General features: G+C 38.6%; 1 protein-coding gene across 2 annotated transcripts in view; it reads left to right on the top strand.

Moving 5' to 3' along the window:
* Positions 1–18,878, top strand: part of ESRP2 (epithelial splicing regulatory protein 2) — a 48,007-nt gene that overhangs the window by 17,045 nt on the left and 12,084 nt on the right. For both annotated transcript variants that reach the window (XM_075509736.1, XM_075509735.1), the window contains exons 4-15: positions 5,241–5,354; positions 7,427–7,541; positions 8,324–8,422; positions 8,543–8,597; positions 9,424–9,534; positions 10,330–10,462; positions 10,664–10,706; positions 11,240–11,541; positions 13,709–13,930; positions 15,230–15,428; positions 16,645–16,837; positions 17,857–18,034. In XM_075509736.1, coding sequence (XP_075365851.1) covers positions 5,241–5,354; positions 7,427–7,541; positions 8,324–8,422; positions 8,543–8,597; positions 9,424–9,534; positions 10,330–10,462; positions 10,664–10,706; positions 11,240–11,541; positions 13,709–13,930; positions 15,230–15,428; positions 16,645–16,837; positions 17,857–18,034 — 1,764 coding nt within the window. The remainder of the gene's footprint in view (positions 1–5,240; positions 5,355–7,426; positions 7,542–8,323; positions 8,423–8,542; positions 8,598–9,423; positions 9,535–10,329; positions 10,463–10,663; positions 10,707–11,239; positions 11,542–13,708; positions 13,931–15,229; positions 15,429–16,644; positions 16,838–17,856; positions 18,035–18,878) is intronic.

Consider the following 18,878-nt stretch of genomic DNA (forward strand, 5'->3'; position numbering starts at 1 on the left):
TTAATAATGACCAAAAGATGTCACTCCTGAATAAGTTGTTTTTGGGGTTTCTGTTTGTTTGTTTTCAAAAGACTGATCTAGGATGTTAAGCCTGTTCAGATTCTTTTGACAGGTTTTATGCCAAATCAAGTATCATCTGTGTCTCACGTCTTAATTTTTGGCTGGACCAGGTGTGAGTTGTCCTCCCACCTAAGTCTAAAGATGGCATAGAAGCCAAAATAAGCACTTTTTGATATGCTAATTTGGCAGAAACTTGATCATGTATTTATGTGTAATCACCAAACTGTTATCTCTGGGCGATTTAGTAACATGCCTGTTGATACCACTGATTTGAAATCAGGTCCCCACACTGTGAGGACCATCCTTTGTGCAAAGAACATAGATAAATTTAATAACTCATCTTTCTACTTGGGAATAGATGCATGTCTAGCTAAGCATGGTCTACAAGCTAAGCTTCTTTCTGGAGTTTTTTTTATGCTTTAGCATAACATTCCAGACCTGGTTAAATTGCAAGGATGCCTTTAATTCTGAAGCTTTGTGAATAATTTTGTTTCTTGTCTGGTGCTGTTAGCTGTGATGGGTCAGTAGGGCTAAAAGAAGCAAAACAGAAACTTTGGGCTAAAGGAAAGGATCCCATTTTGAAGATGCACTAGGAGCTGCTGGAGGTCTGATGAATAAGCAGCAGCCAAATTTTCTGTTATTTCTTGGAGGTGAATTAAAGAGAGAATCTGCCAGAGTATCTTGGTGTTTTAGAAATGGTTCAGTTGACAGCATGGATGCATTCTGCAACTGAATTATCTCAGTATTTCATTACCATGGCAGGCACAGATACAGCACAGATGCAGTGGCCTTTCTCAAGGATGAGAGCTATTTTTAGTTAGGGAAATGAGAATATCCAAATAGCCAGAGGTTTATTTCAGTGCTTTGTGCATCATAACTATAGAAAGAACTTAATGAGGAATCTTCTCGTTTCTCTAAGATCCACAGCTTTGTTCAGTTGTAGTTAAGGCAACATGAAGGGGGCTGTGTCATTTCAGCCACTTGGGATTCATTTGCAGAAAACACAGCAGCTTGTGCTGGCTTTCATCCAGCTTTGCTGCTGGCGAAACATGTCTCTCCACTCTCTTTGTACTCTTAGCTACATGACCAAAATCCTGTTTAGCCAGTTTTTCAAACTGGTGCTCAAACTCTGTCCTTTCCTCTCACCACCTTTTCTCTAAGAACTGTTGTAGGTTTCCTGGAGGTAAATGTACAGAGCAGCTTGTTTGATTCTTCCTCTTCTGTCTGTTCTTTTTTTAATCTCAGTATTGAATTTTTGAACATGTTCCTTTAAATATGGTATGATTCATCAGAGCTCTACTAGAGAGACTGATCTGCTGGAATAAGCAATAAAGGGTGGAGGGTGATGCCAATACGCTGTGGTTCTTGCAGTTGAAATGAGGGCTGATTGCAAGATGCAAACAGTGGTAATTAACACTCTGTATAACTCTGTTGCTATGAAATGAGTAGATTAACAGGGGAGACACAGGGTGTGTGAGCTTGGTGGAGGAAGTCTTAAGGTGGGGCAGCTTTGCATGCTAAAGTGGGGGAGTGCTATGGAGGGCAGCATGAGGATGAATGACAGGAGGTAAATAGCTGAGAGAGTTTTTATTAGTGGAGTGAAGGAGATGTGGATGGAATTTATGAAATGACAGAGTTGTGGACAGGTTGCTCAACATGTGAGACAGAAAAATGTAATGTAAATCTGGCACTGGTCTTAACTTGTCCTTAGCTTGCTACATTTGGGTGTATGCTGGTTCGAGGTTGTTTTGAGATGCTGCCTGAAATTTGTAGTGTGAAAAAGCAGGCTGAAGATGGCTTTTCTGCCGGAATCCTGAATTGCTTAACTTATATTTCAGTGTGGCTTTCTAAACACATCTGCACTAGTTGCTTTAACTCCTTCTGATACATGTGATAGGCTGTATCTATTGCCTGAAAGACTTAAGGGTCCAGTGTACTCTATAGTAATGAGAGCTGGTCCATGGCTATGCTTTTTGTACTTAACGTTTCCAGAATTTGGAGACATCTCATGTAGATGAAAGAAGCTAGTTCAGGCTAATCTCAAGTATCTGTCATTCCTCTGTGGCAGTGTTATGCTTGCTGTTTTGCCCCATGCTCTTCTCCTAGGTGAATCTTCCCATTCACATTCTGCTACCTCATTCCTCTCCTCAGGTAACCCATGTGATAGCTAAGCTGTTTTGCATAGGAAGGATTGCTTATATCTCCTGACTATTCTTCCCACACTCCTTTTGCCCTCTTCTGGAGCACTACACCCCAAAGTTTGAAAAAGGCTGTTTTTAAAATAGAAGTTTCTAAATAAGCACTCAGCAAGGCCTGCCAACCTTGTGGCATTTTATCTAAGGCACTTAAAGCTGCTAGCCTCTAGTAAGAAAAGTAGAGGATTGTTTTGACATGTCGATTGCCAACTCCTTTCCAGTGGGACAATGTTGAATGTTATCACTGACATTTAATAAATATGCAGTGCAAATATGTAGGCTCAGTTAAAAATAAAAACAAATGCTGCCTCTCATGCCTTCTTTAAACCTTGGTATACTTGGAGTATTGGGCTTATTGGTGTCCTTATGCAATATTTCACTCTTCTTGATGTCTTCTGACCAGGGCCTTCTGAAAATAGCTATGTTGTGTATCTGTCTTTTCAGCTGTACGTTGTGTGGGAAACACCATCTATAAAAAATGTGAATATTTCAGTGCAAACAGTCTTGATTTTTACCAACTTGAGTTACACCATTTGGCCTGAGCATTTCCTCCCTTGTCCAAACATTTTTCTCCTTTTGTTTTCTAACTTGGTGAAGACTTTTTGAACTACAGTTCTTACATTTTATTTGTAAAGCAGGAGGCTGCATACATTTGCTGCTTGCCTGAAATTGTGTGTGCTGACTTCTTCTTGTATCTGATCAAAACAGCTCCCTAATTGCACTCTTTATATGGGCTCTTGTGCATCTTCAGAAGCACAGGGTACAAAGTTGAAGGTTTGGGGAGTGTTTTATTACTGTTCATCAGTAAGACTCGGCTTCCTTTTGGCAAGAATCCCTGTACACCTTCTGGAGCCTAATTCCTATCACCATTTCCAATCCCTTTTTACAAATATTTGCTCTTTACTACTTTCTGTTTTAACTTCTGGGCACAGTAAGGTGCTGCATTTAGCAAGAAGGCAATTCTCCTCATGTCTGTTATTGTAGTGAGAATATTTGTTGCTGGCCTGTGACTGTGGCAGTCCCCAGAACTGCATTTCTGAAGTGGTTCCTTTTGAGTCCTCTAGAATTTTCTTCTTTTTCTGGTGTTTACACATCAGCTGAGGTATTTTGAGCACTCTCAGATCTCAATTTTTCTGACTTTAAATCATCCTTAAACAATGACTTGCTTTATAGCCTCAGGTTCTTCAAGACTTCAACTTGTGGTAGGAACGTAACCTGAACTAGCCATCAGGAGGAAACTGGCTTTCTGAATCTGCAAGAATTTGGGTTGATTTTTTTTTTTTTTTTTTGAGGGGGGAGGTGTGTTTGGTTTTGTGTGTTTTGGTAGTCTGCAAAGAACTGCATTGTAAAGGGTTTTGGGGGGGATATTTCACCCTTCTTAAAGTTTCAAATATTTTATGTTTGATATTAAAGAACTTCATTTTATAGATATATCTATATCTGTATATATATCTGCAAATTAAGCAACTTACACAAGATGCTGATGTAAGTGCCTCTCCTCACTCACCTCTGCCCCTCAGTTCTCTGTCTTGATATGTAGTAGCCGCTACATATCGAGTCGTGGCTACTACTCGATATGTAGTAGCCACTACTACAGCATTTCTGAACTCAAAATGGTAGTGGAATGCTGGTTAGCTGTCCAAGCCTAGAAAAGGGCCTGAACTGGATTTGAGAAGTTATTCTGAAATAAAGCCTGGGTAATCATGTCTCTGCTCCTACTACATTGTGTTCAATACATGATTTCTCCCTTGTGGAGCCTTGCCTTTGGGACACAGATGCTGCAACATTTGTTCACACAATGAATACTCTGTAGCTGTGGGTTCAGATCATTAGGACATCATCTTTCCTGAGCAGAGACTGTAACTATGTAAAGTGTCACGTGTTGATGATAAAACAAACCAACCCTCTTTTCCCCGCATACCCAGGTAAAAAGACAGCATAAAGATATTGTCTTGAGTTTCAAGTCGACTTGTAATTTGCTTTTGAGGGTAGTTGTTTTGGAGTTGTAAGCTATTGCTGAGAGCAGTGGGTGGCTGCTGCATCATGATGTTAATTATTGCTTCGTTTGTGATGTGATGCTTTCCTGGGAGGGAGTAGCATCAAGAGGGAAGCTTAGAATAATTATAGTTGTCCCATTGAAAGTTAGCTAACAAGCTACTACTTACTGATTTGATACATGTAGGTACTATAATGCGTTAGTTGACTATTATGAGCAAGGAATTTAACACTGATATGGAGTAATAAAAGGCTAGAAACTGTTGTATAAGGATGGAAAATGATGTTGAACAAGACACGGATGGAGCCCTTTTCTTCTGAGAATTAACCTGTTGGGGGTTATCCATCGTATAGGTAGGGAAAAATTTTGTTTTATCTAGTGTTTGTACCTCTACCAGGAACTTTCATTGGCTTGGATCTGACTTGATTATAATTTCTCTTTTGAAGGTATTAGACCACAATTTGTTGGTTCTTCCATAGCATATAACTTTTGAAACATTAGTAAATCCTGATGGGTAGCTTTTTTCTTTTTGAAGTTCAAATAAAAAAAATATTAAGGGCATAACTGAAGTCAAAGGTGCCATAGGTGAAGAAAGGCTATTGCAAAATCTGTATTGTGGTTGATCTTGAAAGGGTTTTTTCTTTCAAATATTTCATAGCTTTTATAATAATCAGTTCAGATTTTGAACATTACCATTATAATACTATGATCTTTCATATGAACTCATAATTCTGCCGTATTGTCCGAATTGTTCTTTTTACCGTGCTGCTGGTGTTCTTATTTTCTAATCTGCAAATGCATATAGTTTCTTTGCCTACCTTTATCAGGAGCCCATGTCTGTCCTCCATCATGTTTTTTCAAAAGCTGTTACAAAGTGCTGAATTATTTTATCTTAAAAAAAAAAAAAAAGTTTTTATAATGGTAACTGCTTGTTTTATGGAATTATCCGTATCAGTCAGTACAATGACATTTATCACTTTATTTTTCAGTTTAGTCAGCTGGTATCCAGTGATTTGAAAGTACTTGGAAGGAGCTCTTACACACTCTGCAGTGATGGCCAGTTACTCATTCGACAAGTCCTCCACCCAGAAACATCTAAGAAGGTATGAGATCAGAACTGATACAGAAGGGCAGTACTATGTTTTAAGGACATCAAAAAAAATAGCTTATGTGAGATTGAGATGAGCAACACAATTCAACCTTGAACTATAATGTTCTGAGAATATTTAAGATGATCCCCTCCCTGTCTCAACCCTGTGTAGCAGATGAGTAGTTCTTGGCACTTGCTCTTGGCATTCAGCTACAGTACTTGAGGACTCCCAGATGAGAGTCATGAAGAAGAAAATTAGGAAAGACAGGATAGAGAAAGGAACAGTAGAAGTACTTTGAATTCTGTGTCTTAAGAAATGGAAGCAAAGGTACAGGTCTAACCTCAGCAGAGGTGATGGAGAACTATTGCTTTGTTTAGGCTTGAGTTAAACCACAGGTTCTGTGCGGAGCCATGGGTTTCTACCAAGATCTGAAATTGGTAGGAGCCATGTGTCAATGTCGTGTAGAGAGCAAACACACAGGCAGTGACTGGCTCTGGAGAATGGCAGTGGTTCCCCATCCACATTTATTCAGTGGGAAGTGGTGCTACAGCTTATTTGCTACTCCCACACGAAGCAGCAGTTTCCACTCCAAGTTCCTGCAAGGTCTTAGAGCAGGCCGTCTTGCACAGGGAGAAGAATCTTGCCTTTGTACAGGGTGGTGGCTCTTGAGTTAGCCTGCTTGGCAGGGTCTGCAGGAACCCCACAGGAGTGGGAGCTGCTGACATGGAAGGAGTTGACTGATCAGTTGTGGGTTTGGTTTTTTTTTTGGGGGGGAGGGGGGGCAAGGGGGGGGGGTTTCTTTTTTTGTTTTTATTTTTAATCTGTGTAAGGGTATTGGCTCATGCTGAGTTTCTACAAATACTCATTTGGCATTTGTGTTATTAAAACATAAGACTGTGACTTTTTATGAAAATCACATGTTTATGTAGGGATGAAGCAAGTAAGGAAACAGGAATGATATTTGACATTCAAGCATGGTAGTTGGTTGGGGGTTTTTTTTGTTTTGTTTTTTTGGCTGGTTTTGGTGTTCTGGTTTTTTGTTGTTGGTGTTTTGGTTTTTTTTTTTTTTTTTTTTTTTTAATTTCATGCCATCCTGCAATATGGATTGTGGGTAATTCTTTGTACTTCCCTCTTGAAACAAATTGACTAAAACAAAACAAACACTGTAATGTTGTGTAAGAAGTAATTGTCCATACCAGATCAAGGAATGGATCTGATCAGCAGTTGAGTCTCTTAATACTGCATTTCTTTCTCTTTTTTTCTTTTTTTGTCCTTCAATACTTTTTCATTTGTGAACGTTTATTTCTCCTTGCACATTAAATCTTAGTAAGCCTCAGACCTTAGCTCTTACTATTCCTACCATTCTAAGAAGCATTGCCTTGTGACTTTTCTTAACTCTTTATTTACAAAGGTGAGTGCTGTTTGGTCTAACCAAAGTCAAACTTTTACATAGTAAAACACTTGGAGAGTGTGAGAGAGAAAATAGTGAATTAGACCAGAATTACTTGTTTTATTCTTTGAAAAAATAAGCTAATGTCTGAGTGAAGGGGTGCTTAAACATTTGTTTAATAATGTTATATAATTGAAATTCTTATCCAATACACAACAGTAATGAATAAATGTCTTTAAGTTGCTGGAAGATATCTTGTACGCTGTAACAATATTTATTTAAACTTTGTTATCATGTTTTGGTACAATATTGCTTTTCAGCATAGCCACAAAAGATAAAATACGGTATCCTAAATGGGCGTATTTATAAAACAGCAAAACCTAGATTTTTTTTTTCTTTTTTCTTTCTTTTTTTTTTTTTTTTTCTTTTCCCCTTCCCTAGCTGTCTTCTCTAGCTGTTTTGCGCAGGTCTGCCTCTCAGGAGTTATTTGGGTTTGCTCATCTAGAGATCTAATTCTGTAAGGCTATGGAATTTGAACTGTGTTACAAAGGAACTAAACTGGTCTATCATAGATGAGCTGATGACATGCAACTATGTGATTTTTTTTTTTTTTTGAGACTGCCTCAGTCCAAAAATATTAATCAGAATTTAAAGGAATGGTGTGTACAAAACAAACTTTTTGCCTTCCTTGTAGAACTTCCTGCTGTCAGACTGCTTCTATTCCTTTTATGATCTGCGCAAAGAATTTCACACTTGCTACCCTAGTTCAGCCGCCGTGAAAGATCAGACTATCAAGACCATGGCAGAATGTATCCTTTTGCTGCAGCTTTTACACCAGAATAAATTATGTTTCTTTAGGTTTTATCTCTGTAATCGTTACCGGTTTTATTCTTCTAAACTAAGATGTGGGTTTTAAAAACTCAGAGGTAAAATGGAAGGAATGTTTGCTTAAGTGTGTGCTGGGGGAGTACGTCTGCTTGTGATTTATTTTTTATTATTATTTCAATTTGAGCCTAACAATGAGTTCTAAACCGTATTTAGTAAATCCACTAAAGAAAAACATCACTTTCATTGATACTTGATCTTAAAGGAAAGGCTGAGCTATCAGTGGGCCTTTTCAGCACCAGCTGGCCTGCAAGCTTCTACTGTTTGCAGATAGTAATACTTCTCTTGTATGATCCTGACAGAACTGAGTTTAAAACAAAAGCTAATTAAAAAAAAAAAAAAAAAAAAAAAAACAAAACAAAAACCCCAACACCCTACATATACATTTTAGGAAGATTTTTGTGGCCCAGCTGAATGTGGTTAAAGTTCAATTATGCTTAAAGCGATAGGAACTTATTCTGCTGGTGGTTTTTTTTTTTAAACTGTTAACACTGAAATGATGTAAGCTATCAATAGTTTTCAGACTGTTGACCTTTAAAGTGAATATTAACCAGTTTATGAGCAGAGTAACAAATGTCTAATGGTCATGTGTCCCTGCTAAGACCAGTAAATTTGATTACCAGTTCTGTGTTAATATCAGGAAAGACTTATGACTTGTTTACAAATGATTGTGCAAGTCTGTTATTTTCTATAATCACATGTTTAGATCTAGGCTTAGGGACAGATGAAACAGAGGAGGACTTTGGCGTGTGGCAAGTGAAAACCATGGTGGCTATCATCTTCAGCATGCTCTCTGAAAGTTGTAGTAAGTGACCTATTTATACAGAATGCTGAAATCTTTCTTTCCCTAAGAATTGGCAGCGATACTGTCATCCTTAAGTAATCTCTGACCCTGGTTATATTTAAACTTCCTGTTTTGTTGCAGATCACATATTTACTGAGCCTGAAACTGTGAAATACAAGTATGAAACAGGTCCTTGGTAAGTGCCCTTGTCATGGTTGTTTACAACCAAAGATGAATCTTGTCTACAGCAAGGAAAGCTTGTGAACATTTCCCCATGGTCACTGTGAAAGTAGGTTGGTTCCTGAGAACAGTGACAGTGTATTCAGTAGTCTAGTGTAGACAGACTATAGCTGGTACGTTGAATGCTGTACTTTAGTCTGTCTCCATAAAGTCACTGCAAGTTAAACGCTCTTTGTTCTCTAGCTTCTGTTTTGCATGGCAGCGAGGCTGACTTATCTTACCCAGCGGTGAAGAAATATTTGTGAACTTTCCCTAAGTCAACAGGGGTAATGCCTAGTGCACCCTATATGCAGCTGAACTACATGGTGCTTCTGGAGAGTGGTCTAATATGCTGTATTGCATATTTGGTTTAGGGAGAGAAGAAACAGAATTGTTCTTTGTACATTGCAGTAACTGGAGAATGAAACATCTTAAGCATAAGTAATATGTATTCATATTTAGGACTGCCTTGTAACCATCTATGTTGGATTGTTACATCTTTCAAATAAAATTAATCCAGTTCCTTATTACTTCACTTTGAGACAGTCTTCTATTTTTTTTTTTTTTTTTTAAGGAACTGCAATGTGGTGACAACATAGTGCATCTTGGGCATTGTCTATATAAAAGGATTATCCCAGTTATCTTTCTTTTCTTTGTTGAAATGAGTAACAGAATTAGAAGAGTCTCAACAGAAAATGTACTCCTCATCTACAAGTTAAATTAGTTGCAAACTGAAATTTGGTAAGATAATGCAAAACCTAGATTAAAGCTTACTTTGGCTTTTTTTTTTTCTTTCTGTGCAGTAGTAAATCTGAAACAGTGGACAGTGAGACAGTAATACGTGCCAGAGGTTTGCCGTGGCAGTCTTCAGACCAAGATATTGCTCGATTTTTCAAAGGACTCAACATTGCCAAGTAAGATAATAAGAATTTGTCTTGTTTTATCACTTTGTCTTTAATAGCAAGTTCTTTTAGTATGTTTAACACACATCTCCCACACCCCTCACTAGAGTCCTCGCTTCTACTGTCTTTCCCCACCCAGGCCCCTTCCCACCCCGTGGTCATGATAACTGAACAGGTTTACCAGTTTTAGGTGCACAAGAAAGAGTTTTGAAGTGTGTGAAGAAGAAAAGAGACTTAACCAATTGAAAACCAACAAATGTTCATTTATTGCTAGTACCTAAAGGGAGAAACTCCTACTGCATTAATCAAGGCAGAGTCCAATATATAATAGAAGCTTTAATTTTCTGGCAACTCTTCAGTATTCTGCTATACCTCCTAAACAGGCCAGATTCAGAAACCTCCAAGAGCTGTTTGGAAGAAATTTTCATATGACTGATGTGTATACACCTCTGTGTATATATGTGTGTATTTCTATAGAGAGTGAGTTTAATTTAGCATACCTGTCACTTAATATATATTCCAGATTCTCATGCATCTCTGAGATGATAGGAAGGGCTTGTAAATGTACGTCTGCATGGAAGTTGAGAAAGCTGTGAACAGCATGAGATCCAAGATCTCGCTGAAGTGGATCCTGCAATATAATTGTGTTACATTTAAAAATGAAATTAAATTGTAGATAGTAGCAATTTCTTTTTCAGTCTGTAAACTCCGTGTTAAAGTCTGATTTCTCTACTATTCTTACACAATTGTTTATTAAATGTATTAAAGATTCAAACTAAGTTTATTTTTGTTGGTTTTACCTTCCAGAGGTGGTGTGGCGCTCTGTCTGAACGCTCAAGGAAGAAGAAATGGAGAGGCATTAGTTCGGTTTGTCAATTCTGAACAGAGAGATCTCGCACTGGAAAGACATAAGCATCACATGGGTAGCAGATACATTGAGGTAAAAAGTAGTGACTTGTAACAAATCTTTGGAGAGCAATCTAAATATTTTAGACTACAGTTTTAAATGAGAAAAAACTGCATTTCTGTTTTGCTCAAAGTACCAAAATACAATTCTCTCACATGTGGAAGAGGACGTGAGTTTTAGAGTTGAATATTGTAATTTTCATGTGTGGCTTTTTTTTTTCTTTTTCTCTCTAAGGTTTACAAAGCAACTGGGGAAGAATTCTTAAAAATTGCAGGAGGTAAGTGATCCAGGAGTTCAGTGTAATTACTGAAGTTCATAGGAGTGTTGTTCTAGTTCTGAGACTTTTTCTTTTCTTTTTTTTTTTTTTTCTTGACTGAGGACACAAATGGATAATGAAGTAGCTTTTCCTGTTTTACCTTCCAAGAATACTTGACCCTGTCAAGTTCTGGCTTCACATGGTTGAATTTGAGCTGTGAGCATTTGGGTTGTGATGTTCACAGACAGGTTTTGCTGTTTGGGAGGAAGATGAGCCTTTGCAGTGGAAGCATCTGTGTACCTTGTATAAATTCGCACTAATCTCACCTTCGTTCCAATTTCATTAAAATATGAAACACTTTCAGGGTAAGGGAGTTTCACTTCAAAATAGATTACTGGGAGTTAGTAGTGTCTCGGGTCTTCTGTGGGTTTGTTGCTAGCTACTTACCTCCTATATTGCTCCTTAATGCTTTGCCACTCCTGGGTCCTATGGAATTGACTGACCAGTATGACCATATGTTGTTGGCTGACCATATGTTGTCATCTTTCTACCAGGCACCTCCAATGAAGTGGCCCAGTTCTTATCTAAGGAGAATCAAGTTATCATCCGGATGAGGGGCCTTCCATTCACTGCTACTCAGGAGGATGTCTTGGGGTTCCTGGGGCCAGAGTGCCCAGTCACAGGAGGGAAAGAGGGACTTCTCTTTGTCAAGTACCCTGATGGCAGGCCCACAGGAGATGCATTTGTGTTATTTTCCTGTGAAGAATACGCACAGAATGCACTTAAAAAGCACAAAGAAATCCTTGGAAAACGTTACATTGAACTCTTCAGGAGCACAGCAGCAGAAGTCCAACAGGTTGTAACTATTGGCTGTGAGACTCAAAACTTAACAGTTAAAACATTTCTTCTAGCACTTGCAGGCAAATCTGTTGTAGCAACCGTGAGAGTCTATTATATTAAATATGTCAAGTTCTAGGAAGCAATATGTGCTTCCTGATTGGCATGGAAAATTGTGCAGCATTGTTTTTTGGTTTTTACTGCCACTGTTTGGTTTTTTGGTGTGGTTTATTTTTTTTAACATTCCTCAGATTGTAAAGTAAAAATCATTGGATAATTTTCTTCTACTTAAAGGTTGACTGAAATCACAAAAATAATTTTTAAAATATACTAGATTGATAGTATTGTAGTAATGCTTCTTGGAAATCTGCACTATTGTCTTTAAAGTCTGGTCTCAATGTACAGAATTTTTGACATTAAATCCAAATCTGGATGCATTAAAACAGCTTTTCCTACAACTGCTTTGTTGGAAACTAAGAATTACCAGGATGTATCTGTTTTTTGGTGAAACAAAGTGAAATATTTGTTTTCCTAAGATAATATATTTCACTTTTTTTTTCCCCCCTATCCTTCACCGGTTCCTATTATCACCTTCTTAAACTGGTAAAACCATTTTATTTTGGCACCAGCAACTCAAGTCTGTGAAAAACATCGCATATTGCATTTTTCTGACACAAAATATTTCTAGACTGGTAATACCAAAGGGAACCATTATAAGATTTGATCTGGTCTTTGCATAACCACTGGCTATAAAAACTTAATACAGTTACTGTTTCAACCTATGTGACATGAGAAGTCTTTTTCATAGAAGTGATGGGGCAAGGGAAAGAATGTCCACACTTGTAGACCTGCCATTTACCCTTAGTACTGTGATATGGAGATTAGAACAGCCAAGAATCTGATATGTGTGTTGTGAAGACTAAGTGAAATGATATGGTGAGATTTTTTTTTTTTTTAATTTTTATTTTGGGGGTGTTTTTCCCCCTCCCTTCCTCCTCAGTTCTGCTCCTTAGAGGGCTTAGCTTCATTCCCTCTAAGGAACAAAACCACTCTGTCACGGTGACCAAGTCTTTGCTTTCATTTTTGTTAGGGAGACCTGAATAAAATTTCTGTAACTTATATTCTATCAATATGTCATTATTTCTTCCTCTGTGACAGCTGTCTAGGGTGACACCCTAATTTTTTTGCTGCTTGAGCCAAGAGGTTATTTTTTTAGGGAATTACAGGCTCCTTGTTTGAGTAATTACAAGAGGTAAAGTCAGCTCTCATCTACTTAGTGTTAAGACAAAGTAATTGCAATATTCTATACACAACTGAGGGAGATTTCTGACCTGAAAGGTGCTACAAGTAGATTCTTGAAGAAAGGCTTCTGTTGAGACAAACTCCCTAGGCTGAATCATTATTGACAAAACTAAAGCTTTGTAACCTTTTTTTGGTACCTCTTTCAGAGGAATGTGTTTCTTTATTTCTGATAATCATTGCTAAATATGTTTTTCAGCAGTAGGCCCCAACAGCAAGTTATGTTCCCTTTGTCATTTGAGAATGTCATTTGAGAAGAGAAAATAAAACATTAAGACCAAGGTCTCCTGTAGTTCTTATCCTTCCCCCCCCCCCCCCCCTTTTTTTTTTCCTTCTCTCCCCCCCCCCGCCCCCCAACCCTGTACTTGGAGACGAGCACTCAGGTTAACACCCTAACTTAACACCCTCACTTAACCGATCAGGTTTTATGCAGGAATTAGAGCAAGTGTTTTTACTTATTAGTTATTTCAGGTCTCAGTTCTTTTAAAATGACTGTCTTTAATTTACCCTAATTTAAGTAAGAACTGTATGTGACAATACTGGTTTATTAGCACAAATGTGGTTTTCAAATGTTCCTTTTTGGGATATTCTAAAATGAACTGTAATCTGCTTTTAACATTTAATAATGAGATTAGAAAGGTCTGTTATTAGGGTCTAGCAAATTAAATTTGTAAGACTTCCTTTCTCCCCTTCTGAGTTTGAAACTTTCAAATGCCCAACAGGAAACTATCCGTGGCAATTTGGTTTAAGAAGGTTTGGTTTTGGTTTTTTTTCCTCTGATGTCGGAAGTGGACTTATTTAAATGTGTGAAATAGTATTGTGAGAATTGATTTGTGCTCAACCAGATGACATGTAAATCTCTATCAATGTGCTTTTTCTGCCAACAGGTACTTAATCGATATATGTCAACACCTCTTATTCCCACTCTCCCAACTCCCATCATTCCTGTCATACCCCCACCATATACCATTGCCACGGGTAGCATACGTGACTGTGTCCGGCTCAGAGGCCTTCCTTACACTGCTGGCATTGATGACATCCTGGAATTTATGGGAGACGCCACAGCTGATATCAAGCCCCATGGAGTTCACATGGTCCTTAATCAACAGGTAACAGCATTTTGTATGGGAAGGCTAACTTTCCATTTATTAAACAGGGTTAGAAGTCAGGGTAGCTTACCTGTTCTTGGCTGTGCTTCAGGTCTTCTATGACCTTGAGAAAATACTATGTTCTGTTTGCCTGTCTTTTCGTTCCTTCCTTCTCCTCATTTCTCCTCCCCTCTTACATACACACTTGTTTTTCTTTCTATATAAGACGGGAGGATGAAGCTTGTTCTTTTAATGATAGCTTTATCCTGGGGGATGCCTTAAATAGTCCCTTGTGTTTCAGTCAAGTGCTGGAAATACACAAGATGGAAATGTCTCAAGTTAGACAGCATAGCTGCTCTGTCAGCTTCAGGGTTTCTGCTTAATGGTAGCTGTGTTGTTCAAGTGGTATTTATGGACAAATTAGGTTTTCCAAACTTCTAACTTGATTAGAGACTTCTCAGGCTTTAAAGGAAGTTGATAATTAAAAATCATGTTTTGGATATATTTTAATGACATAATCATAGGGATATTTTTTCCTTGTTGTTTTGTGTTAAAAATAAACTATTAGCCACAGAAATATTTAGGTATTAAAGAAAACAAATGAGAGATATCTACTATATTTGTTCTGCTTTTTTGTTAAGAAAGTTTTTAATATTTTATATATACAGCAATGTCTGTCAGGTTGCAGAAAATCAGACCTGGAAATCAATTTTGAATGTAGCTATGGACTTTACTAAAGCATGTCTGGAGCTTTATACTGTTGTACTATTATCTAAAAAGTAGTTACAGGGAGGGCAAAGCCCAACTCTTCCTAGAGCTTCACAGCTAAAGAATAAGACACAATGTTAATAAACTGCATCAAGGAAAATTCCAATTGGGTGAAAAGGGGGAAAAAAAAAATCACAATGAGAAATTATTTAAGCACCTGAACAGGTTCGCAGAGATGCTGTGGAATCTCCACCCTTGGAGATGCTTGGAATTCAAGTGGAGAAGGCCATGAATGGCCTGATGTAACTTGAAAGGTAGCCCTGCTTTGAACAGTGTTTGGATTAGAGACCTCCAAACTTTGTTTCCATGCTAAATTATTCTCTATTTCTTTCTGCAGAAGACAGAAGTAGTGTTGTGTTAAGTGGGTGCTGGTTACATGAGTCTTACCTTTCTGCTCCTAAAAATAATTATTGAGTTATTAGTCATTGGTGCCAGATGAGGAAGAACAATACAGACTTTCAGTAGACATTTGATCTTAGTATTTTCTGCATTTCTTGTGCTCCGGGTGTTTTAATAACAGATTGACTTATGATTATTTACCCTCTCCCCCAGGGACGACCATCAGGTGATGCTTTTATCCAAATGAAATCTGCTGACAAAGCCTTTATGGTGGCTCAAAAATGTCACAAAAAAATGATGAAGGACCGTTATGTGGAAGTATTCCAGTGTTCAGGAGAGGAGATGAACTTTGTTTTAATGGGTGGCACTTTAAATCGTAGTGGCTTATCCCCACCGCCATGTAAGTTACCATGTAAGTCTGCAATTCTTCTGCTCTCTGCTGCTAAAGGCTGATATGCGGTAGGTGCTGAAGCTTTGTGGCCTTTCACCTTTTGACTTGGGTTTTGCCGTGATCGATAATCATCCATCTGTATACATGCTCAGATTGGAATTGTTCCCTTTGGGCAATAATGGGACTGATCAGAGGCATTTTTATTGTATTTTCGGTGGTGAGTAGAGGGCAGCAAGGCCTTGCCAGTGAAATTGTTGCACACTTTGCTTTTTATGGGTGTACTGTTTTTCTGAGCTCTGCAGTAGACTTGTCTGTAGTGAAACCTACTTGGAATTAGAGGGATTTTTAAAAAGGGGAGAAATTCTGTATTCTAGCTGCCAATGAGTGCTCTTGCTATCTTGCCTTAGAGCATTGAGAAGGTACTCTTTGGGCTTATTTTTGAAGGAAAACACCCACTGGGATGATATGCTAACAGACCAGTTAGATGGATTTTTATATTTTTATTTTATTTAATATTACAGTGAACCTTATTGTGGAACTATAACGGAACTTTACTGTACCATTCTAATCAGTCTCACTACCAAATCACCAAGCAGATACCGATGTGTATTTGCAAAATAGTAAAAAGCTGCCGAATATAGTATTTAAAACCAGTTTGACTGCACACCAAGCCAAGCTTTATGTTCCTATACAAATCCGATATTTGTTTATCAAAATGCATCAGACTAGTGTTCTAGTGAGGTTTTCTTTCTTCCGTTTACTATATCCAAAAAATACTTTTTGAAGTTGTAGGAGGCTTATACATGAAGGCTCATGGTCAGCAGTTGTGGATGCCCATGTGTAACTAATATTATGGTACTTTTGTCCCACAGAGTACAACTTCTGTTAGAAAGAACAGAGGGTGTGTTGGTGTGCACGCCTGCTTTCTCTATGCACATGGCTTTATGCTTTCTTTGAATAACTCTGAAGTTCCCTACTTTCCATTTGCATATGGACAAGGCTGCTCAGCTCTAGGAGTTGTGAACTCTTAGGAATTGCTCATTTCAAATGTCCCAGTTGTCATTCATGGTGATGTAGCAGGGGTCTCCAGGGGAGGGGCTAGGAAGCAGTCTCTGCACAAGTGTTCATTAATCATGCCCAGATGGTATTAATCACATTGGGATGAATAATTCTTTTCCTATAGCAGAGATCTCCATTCTGATTGGGTTTTTGTTGCTGTGTCCTGGTTCGTTTTTAGGTCTTTCTCCACCAGCTTATGCTGCTTTCCAAACAGCAGCTGTGATCCCAGCAGAGGCAGCGCTTTACCAGCCACAAGCCCTCTTGCCAACCACTAGGACTCCTCAGGTCTCCACGGCTGCTCCTCCAACTGTTACCTACTACCCAGCTCAGGCTGCTCAGCTTTATATGAATTACACAGCTTACTATCCCAGGTAACCCCTAGACTCAGCTGCTTCTCTTGACATTTCATCTCAGTGGAGCAGGCAACTGTGTGGTCACCTGTGAACAGCTCTTAAATTTGTACTTCTGGTGTAGATAATCCTGGAAACTTGATGTTCATCAGCAGAGGCAGTAGCCATTTTAACTGATTCTCTATGGCCTTGTAATGAAGTCTGGCTTTTCTGTAGGTTCTGTTTGAATCTCATGATAATATTGGTCTAATATTTAACAGTGTTTTTGGCACGGGGGCAATGTCATCAAGGTGGTTCTATTTCTTGGCCAAACGAGAAGCTGTGTCAATACATGCCTCTATCCTCATCCCTTATTTTGTTCTTGTACTTACGATACTGTTTCCATACTGAAAGACTCATCACAGGTGTACTAGGTTTGATTTCTTATATCAGTGAGACCAAAGAACACTTTACATGTGTAAGCAAAGCAGATGATCTCCACCTTTTCCCTTCCCACAGGTGGTATCAACATGGCTCACTGAAGTGTGGTACTTGGGTCCATGGGGAAATAGCTTGTTCATTGATAGTTCCTAGGCTTGTGACACTTACTAGCCCGAGTATCTGGTAAATTGCTAGATGGGCGCTGACCAGAGATGCTACTTTACTCACTGTTTTGTGGCTCAGTACCAGATTTGGGTCCTTGCCTGTGTTTCATACTATGATTCCCCTCCTGCTTTTTTTCTTTATGGTTTATTAACGATCGTAGAACAAGTAATCTGCAGCTACTATTTTTCTCTTCCCTGTGAAATAACAAGTGCCACTCTTTATGTCTTCACTACAGATGTTAACTATTTTCCTTTCCCTCCCTTCTCTAAAAATAAATTATCAGATGCTGAAGAGAAATGAAGAAAGTCCACAAAGCAGTCCACATCAGGGCAGCTTGTCTTTCTGTGGTTTTTGGGCTTATTCTCAAATTTAAATTTTCAGTTTCATCTTTGCCTCTTGAGTACTAAAACCAGTTATTAGTTTTCATAACAATTTTGCTCCTCTTTGTCTTTCAGTCCTCCAGTATCCCCTACCACAGTGGGGTATATTGCAGCTCCTCCAGGGGCTGTAGCCGCTGCTGCCACTGCCACCCACACTCCGATTCTGCCCCAGCCTGGAGCATTAGTCCGTATGCAGGGCTTGCCATATAACACAGGAATGAAGGAGATACTCAGTTTCTTCCAGGGGTACCAGGTTAGTATGCAGTCCCTCTCCTTGATATTGTATTTGGACCTCCGAGTAATGATCAGTGGGGATCAAAGTGAGCAAGTGAGTGCTTTTGGAAATTGCTGAACCAGTGTGCCCGCTCAATGTTGTATATTTAACTGGCAGACCGAGTGTAATATAAATTTGCCTTATTTCTTATATAGTAAACATATCCTAATTTGAAAGCAGTGATTTAGTGTCTAAGGTTAGGGTTTGAGTTTGGAGAGGGAGAAAGCACAGAGCCCCAGTGTGAGTGGGGCTATGAAGGGGCTGCCAGAGGAAGGTGAGAGCTGCCAAAAGCTTTCAGTCCTGGTCACTTTTTGGTGGGAGCCCTAGGTAGGGTCAGTATTTGACCTTCAAGACTTAAGTGTTAAAGTCTACTGAGAGCAAATTTGCAGTACAAAAGGCTGTGACTTAGGCATGGTGACTTGCTTGCAAAAGGAGAGACCAGACGCCTCTGTCAGACACCCTTTCAAGGACTAATTATTTTGGTTACAGGCAGGAACATTTTCCATTAAAACTGCATTATATTGCGACCTAAAGGAAAACTGTATTCTCCAAACCATTTTGTACTGATAGCAAATATTCTACGTGCTATAGGTAACTTCAGTCAGTATGTACTGATTCAATGCTCTCTCAGTGAGCAAACACATTGAAACTTATCTTCTTGAGGAACACTTTAAAAAAAAAAAAAAAAAAAAAAGCACCATATACAAACTTTTTTTTCCAGCAGCACTTATTTGAATTCATGGAATGGGTCTTTCCATGTCTTCTGCCTTTCATCTCAGAGGATATTGTATCTATATCCATGTTTTGTCACCACATGCTTGCT

The sequence above is a fragment of the Mycteria americana genome, chromosome 8 (assembly GCF_035582795.1).
Source record: "Mycteria americana isolate JAX WOST 10 ecotype Jacksonville Zoo and Gardens chromosome 8, USCA_MyAme_1.0, whole genome shotgun sequence".
Classification (NCBI taxonomy): domain Eukaryota; kingdom Metazoa; phylum Chordata; class Aves; order Ciconiiformes; family Ciconiidae; genus Mycteria; species Mycteria americana.